The following is a 14009-nucleotide window of genomic DNA, read 5'->3' on the forward strand; positions in this document are numbered from 1 at the left end:
TTGTTCTAAAGAATAGTATTCTCATTTTCTACAAATGCTACAGATGCTTATCTGAACTTACAGCTGGAAGTTGAATGTCAAGTTTATAACCATTTAAGAAGGGAGTTTAAGAAAGAAAATGGTGGTGCCCTCTTCCCCATGTCCCAGTCAAAGGCTGTTCTTTATGTGAAGTTTATATTAAAAGTGATGCTGACTCTTTGCTCAGGAACAGCTCACCCTTTGAAAAAAGGCCCCAAGACTTTGTTTGTTTGAGTTTTCTGGGGGATTCTTGACATAAACTTGAGGAATTTTTGGACAGCTTTGATAAGGGCACTGAAATGCTCTGCAGTATTTTGAGTTTTTTACACACTTTATTCATAGAGAACTTTTTAGCCATATTAGGATTTGCGCATTTCAGTATTTCTCTCACAGAGATGTACTGTACATTTTGTTTTGTGTCTGAGAATTTAACTCAGCCAGTTACTGAGATGTCTGGCGTGTTTTTTGAGGGCAGACAGTAATTGTGTGATCAGACATGTTAACATAATTCTCTTACATTTTTTCTTTTAATTCTCTTACATTTTAAAAGTGAAAGCAAATTGTTTGGAACTGAATGTAGAGGAAGGTGAGTTTATTACTTCCCAGAAACCAGAAAAATATAGATTGACCTATCTGTACAGCAGTATTGTTGTTACACGCTGGATGCATTTCTATCTTTGACCTCTCTTTTATCACACTGTCTGTATACGGCATTCCTAGAATGCTCCTCTCTGTTCACCTCCTCACTTCTTGGAACCCTTCATTCCTTTCAAAGCTCATCTCCCTTTCCAGCTCTAACAAGGGACATTTCCTTACTTTGCTTTCATTTTGTACATAACTTGTGAAAATGTTGTATGTTCCTCAGTGGGATAGAAACTCTTTAAGAACCAGGATTGCCTCACTTTTGTGCTTATATGCCTCCATACCTGTTATGTAGTGGGCTCTTAGTAAGTACCAATTGATTGATGTGTTGCTGTCTGTATTCGTGTTGTATATGTGATTTGTGTGTATGATATTTGGAAGCCGTTTAAGAAATCTGACCAGAATTTAAAGGCACCTAAAATAATAAGAAAATACCACATAAAACAAGAGCTGCAAAATAGACCTATCATCCTTCACTACTAGATTAGCCTCAGCTCTAAAATTCAATTAGTTTTTTCCCTTTGAAATTAAAAATAATTCCTATTAATCTAACAAATCAATAGCATAATCAAGAGTCATTTGTGTCATGAGGAAATTAAAAATTGATTTTTTTTATCCAGTCATGGAAGTTCATGGAAGTTCATGGAAAACCTGTCATGTGTTTCCTTCCTTTGGGAAGGAAACTTGATGTGTTTGGAATGAACGGCTTTATTAAAGATAGAGAACGTGTATTTTATCAGATATGCATAGTCTTAAATATCATATGCTGTGGAGGAAAGAACATTTTTGGTCTTGGAGTATTAGAATACATGCTGATTTGTTGGTTGTTTTTTTTTTAAGGTCACTACGAGCACTAGTTGGGGACAGGTGCTTTAGTAACTTGAAATGAAATAATTTCTCCCAAGTATCTAGCATATATCTCTTTAGAGGTTAATTGACAAAGTGGTTGCATCTAGTTCAGTAGATAATCTTGTGCTCAATATTGGTAGTTTGTTAAGATCCAGGATTTGGGGTGGTGGTGGGGAAAATGTTCTTTATTCATCATAGGATATAGTAGAAACTCATTTTATGAATCTCATTACCAGGTCATGCGATATTTTTTCAATGAAAAAAGCCCCCCCCCCCCAATAAGCACTTAACATAGTTCCTGATACAGGGTAGGTACTTATTAAATGCTTATTTTCTCCCTCCCTGCCTCCCTAAGTGTATCATGTGAATGAAACATTAAAGGAGAATATTTGGAAAAGAGCTTATAAAATGCTGATATTTCCCACTGAATGCTGTCCTTCAAAATTGTGAAAATGGTATGCTTTATTTTCATTGGAAACCCAAAGAGGAAAGACACTTCTGTGTTATATATACAGTGTTAGTTACAGTATTATATAAAGCTCCCAAATGTTCAATTGAGAAGCAGTTTTGATATGCTGATAATAGTAACATTGATCATCTTAACTTCTGGCTGTGAATTTCTGCAAGTGTCTTGCCTCTATCATTCATGTGTTATAATAAGGCATAGTCTACTCCCCAGGAAGCCATGTTTTCCCCCTTTTTATTTTGTGACTGACATTTCTACAAAAGCATCTTCTGTCAGTTCCTACAACTGCTTAAATTTCATTTCAATGTTATCAATACACATTTTCCCCCTTGTTTTCATTTGATGGGGATGTAGGGGGAGAAACCACAGAGAAATTTCAAAGCAGTGAACAGGAGGTAGTCATATAAAACTTGTTAAATAAAATCTGCTGGAAAACAGAGTAGATGTGAGAAGAAGCCTGGGAGAGTTAAACACACACATGGCATTTTATTCTTGTACAAATAAAAAATGCTTCAGAAATCATTCAGTCTTAGCATTTCATTTTAGCTTTTTTGTCATCTTTTAAACAACGTTTTTCTTGGTAAAAAAAAATCTAAAATGATACAAGCATATGGGGCAGCTGTTCAGGATATTTTTTGGGTCATTTCCTAAGATTCTGAACAAATATTTCATGTTCCAGTTGTAATTAAAATGCTAAGCTGTACTTTCTATTAACATAACAGTGACGGACGAAATGTTTTGTGTGTGACTTTTAATCATTGCCTGATTTCCATGTACTGATCATTTTATTTCTGATAAAAGAAATTGATGGTCAATGTTTAATCTAGATGCTTCCTCTTAGATTTTTGAAATTATGTACCCAGAGAAACAAGTTAAAATGGGAAGTGAGATAACTTCAGGTTACAATTTTGGCTCCTGCACTCAAATTGAATTTATATTTGAGGGAAATGGGCATTATACCATCTCATTTTCCTCATCTGTTAATGTGGCCACAAATAGGCATTTCTTACTTCTTTACCAGAATATATTGAAGACTAATATGATATCCATACATTTTTTTTTTCAATCTTCAGGAAAAAAGGATTACATGGCATTCTCATGGCAAGAGTGGATAGAGTTGACCTCAGTAAAGTAGACCCTGCCTCAGTCACATACTCTCTTTGTGACCTTGGGCACGTTACTTAATCTTTTAGTATTCCAGGCAACTTTCTGAAGTTACAAGTTGTTACCTAGGTGCTGTCTTTATTGATAGGAGTTTCCTCATTGGAAGTTCCCTCCCCCTAAAGTATAGGCCAAGACACCCCCTACCATCCACTCCTGCCTCCCAGTCTTTTTGGCGGTCTATAAAAAATGTGGTTGACAGCTGTATCAGCTAGAGATCAGCATTTCAGGAAATAATCTTTTATTTGTTGGTATTAATGTTGAAATATCATCCCTATCAGGGCTTTTATAAAAATGACAACTTTTAGTTGGATAGCTTTTTATTTTGTGAAATGTGCTGTTGCATTTTTCTGAACCTCATTTCCTCATCTGTAAAATGAGATTTGAACTTAGCATTCCAACGTCCCTTCTTAGGTCTGAATTTCACTGGTTTTATGGTTCTAAACACTCACACAACCCCGCTATGCTACATAAACAAGGCTGCTACTTTTAGACTGTTAAATCTTTGTAAGGAGAATCAACCCCTGCTTCTTTATTGACATTCATTTGTTGGTGGAAGGTAGTTCAGAATTTTATCAACAACTTGTCCGGTTTCTCTCTGCTCATCAATTTGGTTGAACATCTTTCCTCTACCTAAAGTTATCTTTTTCTTCTAGGAACTTAAGTGTTCCTTTTTAAACTCTTAAAGACTTTTAAGCCTAGTAATTTTCCAAGTCACCACCAAATATTTTGACCAGTAAGAGGTTTGGTTAGCTCTTATTCCTATTGTCAGTAGTTATGTCAAAAGGCTCTTGTATCACTTAGTCTCATATCTGGAGTTAGAAAAGAGAAATATAATTGATTATGCATTAAGTGTATATGTTTGTAAGGCATTGGTGATACAAAGACAAAACAATGTGCCTCTCCTCATGGAGCTTACGTTGCCCTATGGGGATAGAACCTGTGCATAGATATAAGTGCAAGATAATTTGAAAAGGATTGATAACTAGGGCAATCTGGAAAGGCTTTCCTTCGATGCCTCTATTGAGCTTTGAGGGATGCTAAGGAATCTAGGATGTGAGATTGAGGAGTACATTTCATGTATAGGCTCAGAGAGGAAATGGAACTCTGGGTTTGGAAAACAGAAAATAGGCTATTTTGATTAGAATGTAGGTTGTATTCATGAGGAGAAATTTTATATATCTGGAAAATGCTAGAACCAGAATGACTAGCTGAGGAATTTGATTTTTATCCTAAGGACAGTAGGGAACCACTGAGATTCTTGAACAAGGGAGAGACTTTGTCAGACCTGTGGTTTAAAAACGGAAGATTATTTTGGCAGCTGTGCAAAGGATGGATTGGAGAACAGAGATATTGAATCCTGGAGATCAGTTAGAGTATTGCAGTAGTCCATGTGAGAAATGATGAAAATGTGAATTTGTGTCTTTTCCATGTGAGTATAGAGAAACAGGAAGATGGGAGGGAGTGTGGGGATGACAAGACTTGGAAACTAATTGGATACAGGAGAGAAGAAATGTGAAGAGGTGAGGATGATTAAGAGCTTTCCAGCTTGTTCTACGATGAGAGAGGTATCCCTAGAGATGTTGAGAAGTTAGTAGATTGGGTGCAGGTTTATGGAAAAAGATAATTCTATATTCGACATGTTGAATTTGCAGTGCCCAAAGGACATTTAACTGGAGGTGTCCTTAAGGCAGTTGTTGATGTGAGACTGAAGCACAGAAGAAATATTGGTGTTAGATATGTAGATTTGAGAGTCAGTTGTGTAGAGATGATGATGGAACCCTTGGAGGCTAATGAGATCAAGGGGAGGTTGCAGAGAAGAGAAAAGGGGCCTTGTTGGATACCCAGGGTTGAAGGATGGGATAAGAAATATATGTATATTTATTTATAATTACATATGAGCCTTTATGCTATTAAAAAATTGTTGGGGGTTTTTTTTGGTGGATCATCTATACTATATGGTAACATTTGTCTAGCAAAATGTTGCTCAAAACTTGTCCATTATGCATTTGTTGTTGTTTAGTCATTTCAGTTGTGTCTGACTCTTTGTGACTCCATTTGGGGTTTTCTTGGCAGACACACTGAAGTCGTTTGCCATTTCCTTCAGCTCATTTTACAGATGTGGAAACTGAGGCAAACAGGGTGAGGTGACTTGCCCAGGATCACACAGATAGTTTCTGAGGCCAGATTTGAACTCAGAAAGGTGAGTCTTCTGACTTCAGGCCCAGCACTCTCTCCATTGTGTCATCTAGCTTCTGGTATGGATAGATTGAGTCTATTCCCAATTCTAAACTCCAACTCATTGCTTTTAATGTTTCACAGGAATAATAAATAAGAAATATTCCTTTACAAAAGAATGACTGAGGAGTGCCTGCTCTAGGGCTTGTGGCATAGAAAGTAAAATGATTATAATCTGAAATGATTCAAAGTACTTTAAAGTTAGTGTACTGTTCATATTTGCTAAGTCATTTCAAGAAACTACTTTTTAGAGATACAAACTGATTGATTTTACAAGTAGTATAGAGGGTTCCCATTTGCTAATATGCATGATAAATACAGGGTATTGGTATATTACTATTTTAATGCTAGGGTTTAATTATCTGTATTTTGAATATTCCCTAGGATCAATCCTTTCCTGAGCATGAAAATGGTTTTCAAATTGGAATGAGATTAGAAGGCATTGACCCCCAGGATCCATCTAAATTCTTTGTGCTCTCTGTAGCTGAGGTAAGAGAAGTCTATTATAGTTTCATTGACTGTTCTATAATAGTTAAAATAAAACTCCTAGAGAATAACAGATTGGGTTTCAGTACTGGAGCAATATTCCAATGCGTTTTAAAATTAATTTTATATCATTAAAAAGTATCTCAACAAAGATACCCTAAATAGAACCCAGTGAAACCTTAGAATTAACATTAGTTGTATTCTAAAAGAATACATTAATGTGACAATAGCAATTCTATTGCTTCTCCTGATACCTTCTTTCAGTATACATAAAAAAATGTTTAGTTTTTATTTAGTTTAGATTGTTTATTTTTTCTTTCATTAGGTCATATGTATTTCCATATTTCTTTATAGTTCTCATTATATTATTATTAGTGGTTCATTTGTATTATATTACATCAACATATCAGTTTGCTTAGCTATTTCCTAACTACTGATCCAGAGATTGTTTATTAGTTTTTCCATGGTTAGAAGTAAATTGGTTGTGAATATTTTTATACTACTCAGACTTTTCTTTTTTTTTTTTTTAGTAGACTCAAATTACATCATTGAGTCCATGGATGTGATCAGTTTTGTAATTATTATTGTATAGTGCCAGATTAGAGTTGAAATGGATTTTATTAGGTTGCTGTTGCATATTTTAAAATTTTATTTTAGTCAGGGATAGGTAAATGTATGTTTTATAGTATGGAAGGATAAGATTAGAATCTGTGATTTCATTGGGATTGTGATGTCCTGGGTAGAAATGTCCCTTTACCAGTGTAGGTTTGTACCCCTGGAAGGCTTAGCATGTAACAGAACCCAGGTCCCCCTGGCCTCAAGGACAGATATGTCATACTGCTTCCTAATTCAAAATGAATAATCTCTGGACATATGTTACCATGTAAACACTTCTATATTTGCTTATACCTATATTATCCTCATTAGGGAGTATTTTTCACTTAAAGATGTGACAGTCATAAGTGAATCCCAGACTACTGATATTAAGGATTTCATCTATCTGCTACCTTTAAGTCTTTAAGCTCAATTCATGAGAATTGTGTGAGAGGTACTTATGTTATTGAAATATAAAAAATGTATGATGAAGTAAATGATTTGTAAAAAAAAATTACAAAAACGACTTACTGTTAAAAGTAAAGAAACTTATTTTAATTTTAAAAAATTCCATTAGTGGCATAGTAAGCAACATGAACATGGATGTAAAACTACAATTTAAAAAAAACAACACTTCCCATACTTTAGCAGTTGGTGAATCGGTACTGCCTTGGTTTCTTTACATTTGTATATTACTTTTTAGTAATCATAGTCAGTGTGTGTTATTTGGCTAATTCTGTGGTTTTCACTTCTGCATAGCTTTCCATTTTTATTTATTTTCTGTGCTTGTTGATTTTTGATAGTATTAAATATAGAGAACATGTTTGTTTTACTAACTGGATTTATTTGTCAAATTAACAAATACAGAGTGCTTGTATAAAGAAGAAATAGTGTGTTTCTGAGGGTATGCATCACCGCCCCCCCTTTTAAACACAGTGTTTGAAATGTTAGGTCTATACATGAGAGTTTTAGGTACCTTAGCTTATGTAATCCTGGGCTTTCTATATTAGCTATACCATAGAAGAACTAGAGGCAGTGTAGCTGACAAGATGGAACTTGGTATGTTTAAGTTGATGGCTTTTGGTAGAAAAGCCCCAACTCTATAAATTTATGAGAAAAGTTCTACTTTCTGCGTGTGAATGCTTGAGTTGGCCTCATAAATGCAGTTCTTGTATGTGCTTGCTTTGTACACCACTTTCAATTCCACAGATGTTTAATAAACCACTACTCTGTGAAAGAAATTCTACTGGTCACTGGGACTACAAGTACAAAAAGGAAATAGTCCATGCTTTTGAGAAGCTCCCATTCTGCTAGATCATAGTTATATGTTCTAGAGATATTTTTTAAAAAATCAGATTATTATTTTTAAGAAGGGAATAGGCCTTAATCTTATCACTAATACTTTAACTTGTTGATTTAAGGTAAACATATTTAGTACTTGGTAAATTTTGCATCTGTCTTAAATAAATAAAGCAAACAAAATTATAGGTATTTCCTCACATCCCATTTTCTAGGTATGTGGTTATCGCCTAAGACTTCACTTTGACGGCTATTTAAGCTGCTATGATTTTTGGACCAATGCAGGTTCCTGTGATATTCACCCAGTGGGGTGGTGTGAAAAGACTAAACATGAATTGCACATTGCTAAGGGTAAGTGGGAAAATGTTTACCCACTGGAAAGGTGGTCAACTGCTCTTTCAATTTTCCTTTCCACAACATTTCACAAACCATGAACAGGAGAGTCCAGCATAACACATTTTCTAAGATGAGAAGTCCATATAAGAAGGAGACTCAGTGTCCAGCAGTTATTACCATTATAAATTACTTAAGAGACACATGCATAACAACATCAAATATGTCAACACATTTTCACTTGAAATGTTGTCATGATGTGACCTAGGACAAAGCAAGCAAGCACTTTGGGTAATGAAAGGAGTGCATTTGATTTAAGCACTCAATTTTATCATTGATTTGTGAAGCAGAAACACCAGGACCTAAATGAATTCTGGTGTCATACAAAGAGAATTGGACTCAAGAGTTGAGACTGTCAGATGCTTGCTCTGACATTTACTAACTCTAATCACAGCCAGGCAAACTCATCTCTCTCAGAAGAAATTTCCTTGTTTTGTAAAACAGGAATAATAATCACCTTTTCTTTGCTTATTCTACAAGGTTGTTGAAAATAAAGTCTTCTGTGACCCTTAAGGTGTTGAAAAAAAAGGCAGTCAATGAATCAACATCTGTTAAGCATCTGTCATGTTCCAGGCACTGTGTTAAGCACTGGGGATACAAAAAGAGGCAAAAGACAGTCCCTGCCCTCAGTAAGATTACAGTCAAATGGCAGTGTGATGCCATGGAAAAATGGTGAATTTAGAGTTAGAAGACCTGGATTTTTATTTCAGCTCTTCAGTTTAGTAGCTAAATTACTTCCTTGTCATTCTGGGTCTTGCTTAATTCATCTGGAAAAGGAAAGGAGCTAGATTGAAAGCCCCTTCCAGCTTAAAATCCTCCATCTCATGCTCCCAAATTTCGCTTTCATTATTGGGAAGTTGTTTGATAAGGATTAACCATTTGTTTGAAAAAATGTATATCTAGGAAAAAAAGAAACACACATCTAACAAACCATCAAAGAAATAGAAAAAATTTCCATCAGCCATATTCTTTTAAATTGAATAAGTTACAGGGTTGTGTTATACATCTTCATAATGCAAGAAAGGTGTAATGAAAGAGATGCAATGAATAGATAGCTAAATATAATTGGGCCCCTCTTGGGCTCAGATTTGTTCTCATGAAAATAGAAGCAAACACTTATATAATGCCTTTTGATTTACAAAGAACTTTGTTCACACTGAAGCCTTAAAGTGCTTATTGCAATATTGCTACTCTTATTTTACAGATGAGGAAACTGAGACTCGGCAAAGTTAACTTTCTTAAGCAGTCACACGGCTAGTTAATGTCAGAGCCAGAAGTCTCCTGAGTCTAGTATAGTTTCCATTATATTTAGACTGTCTTTACTAGTGATTAAGGCAAATTCCAGGTGGATATAAACTCATTAGAGCCCTACTATTTTGGTCAGTAAATTATTGGACAGGCTCTCCTTTTACTAGGTAATTCAATGGAGTCTGTAATTTCTAGAAGCCCCTGGATGAGACTCATTTCCCTTGGAGTTAACTGAAAACATCCCTAAAAATAACTTCTGGTGGAGACGGATCCTTGTGGTTCCCGCCCCTCCCGCCCCAGCTATCCCTTAGACTCTTAGGAATGGTCTGTAGAACACAGGGACTAGAGTTTATCATGCTACTTGATAGAGAAATGGAAATTAATTAACCAGTTAAACGAATACAATTCATACTGTTCCTGATATGATGATTGGGTGGTCGTGGTGGGCATGAAATGGGGCCATGGTATGGGGGCAACATTAATTCTCTGAGTGACTGGAAACAACTGAGTTCAACTGCTTGACAGGATCTCTGAGCATTTTGGAAAACCTCCCTGGTGATCATAGTCTTCTCTCTCTCCTTGAGAACTATTTAATGATTGATTTAGATGTCTTAAGGACCCAGGACTTACAGGAAAGTAGATGAAGGAAATTTGAGTGACTAGTTTTACATTTCATGAATGTAAATTTGAATGAATTGATGACTTGAGATGCCTAATAGATAAATCCATAGGTTTCATTTGTCGGAGAAATGAAGGCAAAATGATTTTAAAAACTGGAATAAAAATATCAGTCATTAATCCATTAACCATATATATGTAAGTACTCATAGGAATTTTCATTTCCATTAGGTTACAGAAAGGACAAGGTTACTTGTATGGACAACTTAAAGACCTCCAAATTACAAAATGCTCCCAAGAAACTGTTCCTAAGCAGAAGTATTGTAAGTATCTATTTCAGTATAAATCAGATTACTTTTTTTTGGATCTCATTTTTCCAAATTTGCTACATTGATGGTCACCATAATAGCGAATATATAGCTTATAATGTATACAAAGCACTTTTCATTCATTAGTATATCTATGGGTATTCTTATGCCCGTTTTGCAGATAAAGTCAAGGCTCACAAATTCAGAAAGTTTTTTTGGGTCACAAACTAGCATACAAACAGTATACACATACAACTAGTAAGTGTTCATAGGCTGGATTCAAACCTAGGTCTATCTTGATCTCCAAGTTCAGTGTTGTTCTTTCCCTGGTACCATACTGCCTCTTGATGATTCTTTAAGAATTAATTTTTCTGACTTTCATTTTTTTCTCTCCAACTTAAAAACCAACCATTTCTCTGGGCAGATACCAGTTTTTCTTAAAAGAATAATTTAAATATGGAAAGTAAATGTGTCATAGGTAAAAGTCATTACATTTGAGGATACTTAAAAATTAAAGACCTCATTTCAAAATGCTTTCATTCCCAATAGCTGATACTGCAAATTGACCTATTTATGAGGATGTGTGTTTTTCAAACCAGTGCAGATTTTCTAGGTAGTCCTGAACGTATCTAGAAAAGTCGTGCTTAATATCATAAAAACTAAGGTGGTTTTCTCCCCTTGGGGTGGACAAGTTGCAGATGCCATTGTGCCTCTGTCTGTTCCTTTTCCCCAAGGACCATCATTGCCAGAAGAGTCTCCAGACTCTTCAGCAGTCTAAATGCTAGGTAATGAAATGAATCCATGAAACTGAAAAGCAGAAAGTGTCCCTTTCCCCTGGTCTGTAGTAGTGCTAGAGTAATGAAAAAGGATTCAGAGGACAATTAGAATCACTTAGTTTATGTAGACTGCCTCCAAACATTAATTTGACTCCTAGACCTCTCAATGCAAGATCTGTTTTCAATGACAAAGAGGATGTGTTACTAATTCATCAATGTTAAATGAAATCAGAATAATAAATGAAACAGAAGACAAATAACTTGCAACATGGAAAAATGGGTCACAGATTTTCCTTGCAGACGCGAATAAAGAAGTTAGCTTAGAAGCTTTCTTTGGATTTTTGAAGTATGAGGGATGGTTTTAGAGTTAAAGAACCTATGTTTATATTGTGTCCCTCCCATTTACTTTGACTTGGGATAAGATGTTTGATCTCTGTGCCTCAGTTCCTCTTCTGTAAGACAAACTTTGAACCAGGTGACTGTTAAGTTTCCTTCCAACTAAGTCTGTGATTCCAGGAGAATCATCACCCCAAAGGCATCAAGAATATCATTGCATAGAATATTTGATTCTCTTGCCTTGTAGTACTCAAAATAACTCCTGTGGAGATTAAGCATCAAAATTTGTAGCAAAGGTTGAAGGAATTGAGTAATTTTATAAAGAAATAGAAAAGAACACTAGATAAGGTCAGCTTATATTTTGCTTCTTGATACCTGGTGAGTCTATGGGAAAGATAAACATTAGGCAGCACAAGGAAGCCCAGGCTTCCCTCCCTCCCTGTCACCAAAAAAAAAAGAGAAAGGAAAAGAAAAGATTCAAGATTAAGAGAGGAAAGGCCTTTTTTTGTTAATATTTTGTGCCTTAAAGTTTGGATTTTTGTAAGTATTTTTGAGTAATTCATAATTAATATAAAATTATTAATTTTATTGATTTGTAAGTTTTAAACAGTATGAAAAGTCTTTGTACAACATTCCAATTCAAGTAAATATTTCTTTCATTGGGGGGAGAAAGCCATATGACTTTTGGAAGACTCAGAAGTTTAATGCAATCAAATAAGTTGAAGATGGAACACATTTTTCAGTATTTCTGGTCTATATTTTTCTTAATTAGCAAGTATTTATTTTCTCTGTTGCCCCTTCCCACTTTAAAAATAAAACAAAGTATGCCTTTTAACAAGTATGCATAGGCAAACAAAATAAATTCCCACATTAGGCATATCCAAAAAAGGGTGTCTTCTTCTCTAAGCTGAGTTAATCATCTTTGTGTCAGGAGGTGGGGAGCATGCTTCATCATTGGTTCTTTGAAGTTGTTATCGGGGATTGCAATGAACAGCTTAAGTTCTTAAGTTATTTGTTGTTTGTTTGCTTTTACATTGTTGTTGTAATATAAATTATTCTCTGGATTTTTATTTCTCTTTTGCATCAATTCATAACAAGTCTTCCAAAATTTCTTTGAAATTATCCACTTTACCATTTTAGGACAATAGTATTCCATTATATTCAGATACCATACTTTGTTCAACTATTCCCAAATTGATAGGTTGAGCATAATCATAAAGGGAAAAAATGAATCTTTAATGAAATGGCAGTGTGTTATCATCATCAGTTATAGTGGAAACCCCACATTGAGGCTATTGGTATAGGATGTAATTTCTTAAAAATGGACATTAAATAGGTAAAGTCAGGAATAATATGTAGTCCTGATGAAGTATGTGTTGAATATGTGCAGTTTGTGTTGAAGATGACATAGTTAGGAAATAAATAAATTGATTTTTAAGATATCTGGGGCCGGGGGGGGGGGCAGCAGCTAGGTGGTGCAGTGGATAAAGCACTGGCCCTGGGTTCAGGAGTACCTGAGTTCAAATCCGGCCCCAGACACTTGACATTTACTAGCTGTGTGACCCTGGGCAAGTCACTTAACCCCCACTGCCCTGCAAAAAAAAAAAAAAAAGAATAAAATAATAGTTTTTAAAAAATTAAAAAAAAAAGATATCTGGGGGCGGGGTGTTAAAATATGTAAAAGATCATGGATTACTTTGTTACTCAAAAATGGTGATGTGGAAGGTGTTACTAACTACTGATCCATATGAGAATTATCTGTCAGTTAGCCAGTTGATAGGCCCATGAGCATATTGAAGAAATACTTGTTAAAATGCAAGAAGGAAAATGCCAGAATACAGCAAATGATTTTCCACAGCCAATTGCATCTCATATATAATTTGCTTAAACTTGACTGAGAGGGGTAGACAATATAAGATCAATATAATATATATGAATTGTTTGTTGGTTAAAAAGTAAATTGACTTTCTAGAATAGCAAATCACAGCCTTAAGCACTCTCCCCTCCACCTTTGTGCCTCCAATGCCTATATCAAGATCAAACAAGATTTCTAGACAGATGGAATCAGAATAACAATTGTGATGCTTGAGTGATCATTAACAAACAAGGTAGAAGGTAGGGAAATAGGTTCTTGATCAAGGTAGTGTCATGTGGGGTGTCCTGAGCATATCATAAATGGAAGAAATTTCACTACCAATGGAGAGAACTTCTAGTTATGTCTCTTAAATAATACTATCTTCCTTGTGAGAAATCCCTTAGGATCCTACAGAAAGGGCAGCTAGGTGATACAGAAAATAGAGTGCCAGGCCTGGAGTCAGGAAGACTCATCTTCTTGAGTTCAGATCTGGTCTCAGACATTTACTAGCAGTGGGACCCTGGACAAGTCACTTCACCCCATTGACATCAGTTCCCTCATCTGTAAAATGAATTGTAGAAGGAAATGGTGAACTAATGCATTATCTTTGCCAAGAAAACCCCAAGGAGGGTCATGAAGAGTCATATCTGACTTGAAAACAACTGAACAACTTAACAACAAAATCTTAAAGAGAATGCATATTACCCAGATTCTGAAATGAA

The 14009-nt window shown here is 35.3% G+C and overlaps 1 protein-coding gene across 1 annotated transcript in view; it reads left to right on the forward strand.

Moving 5' to 3' along the window:
- Positions 1-14009, forward strand: part of L3MBTL4 (L3MBTL histone methyl-lysine binding protein 4) — a 536490-nt gene that overhangs the window by 183048 nt on the left and 339433 nt on the right. Inside the window, exons 6-8 of the mRNA XM_043991609.1 lie at positions 5759-5863; positions 7969-8104; positions 10244-10335. Of these exons, the coding sequence (XP_043847544.1) occupies positions 5759-5863; positions 7969-8104; positions 10244-10335 (333 nt within the window). The remainder of the gene's footprint in view (positions 1-5758; positions 5864-7968; positions 8105-10243; positions 10336-14009) is intronic.

The sequence above is a fragment of the Dromiciops gliroides genome, chromosome 1 (assembly GCF_019393635.1).
Source record: "Dromiciops gliroides isolate mDroGli1 chromosome 1, mDroGli1.pri, whole genome shotgun sequence".
In the NCBI taxonomy this organism is placed as follows: Eukaryota; Metazoa; Chordata; class Mammalia; order Microbiotheria; family Microbiotheriidae; genus Dromiciops; species Dromiciops gliroides.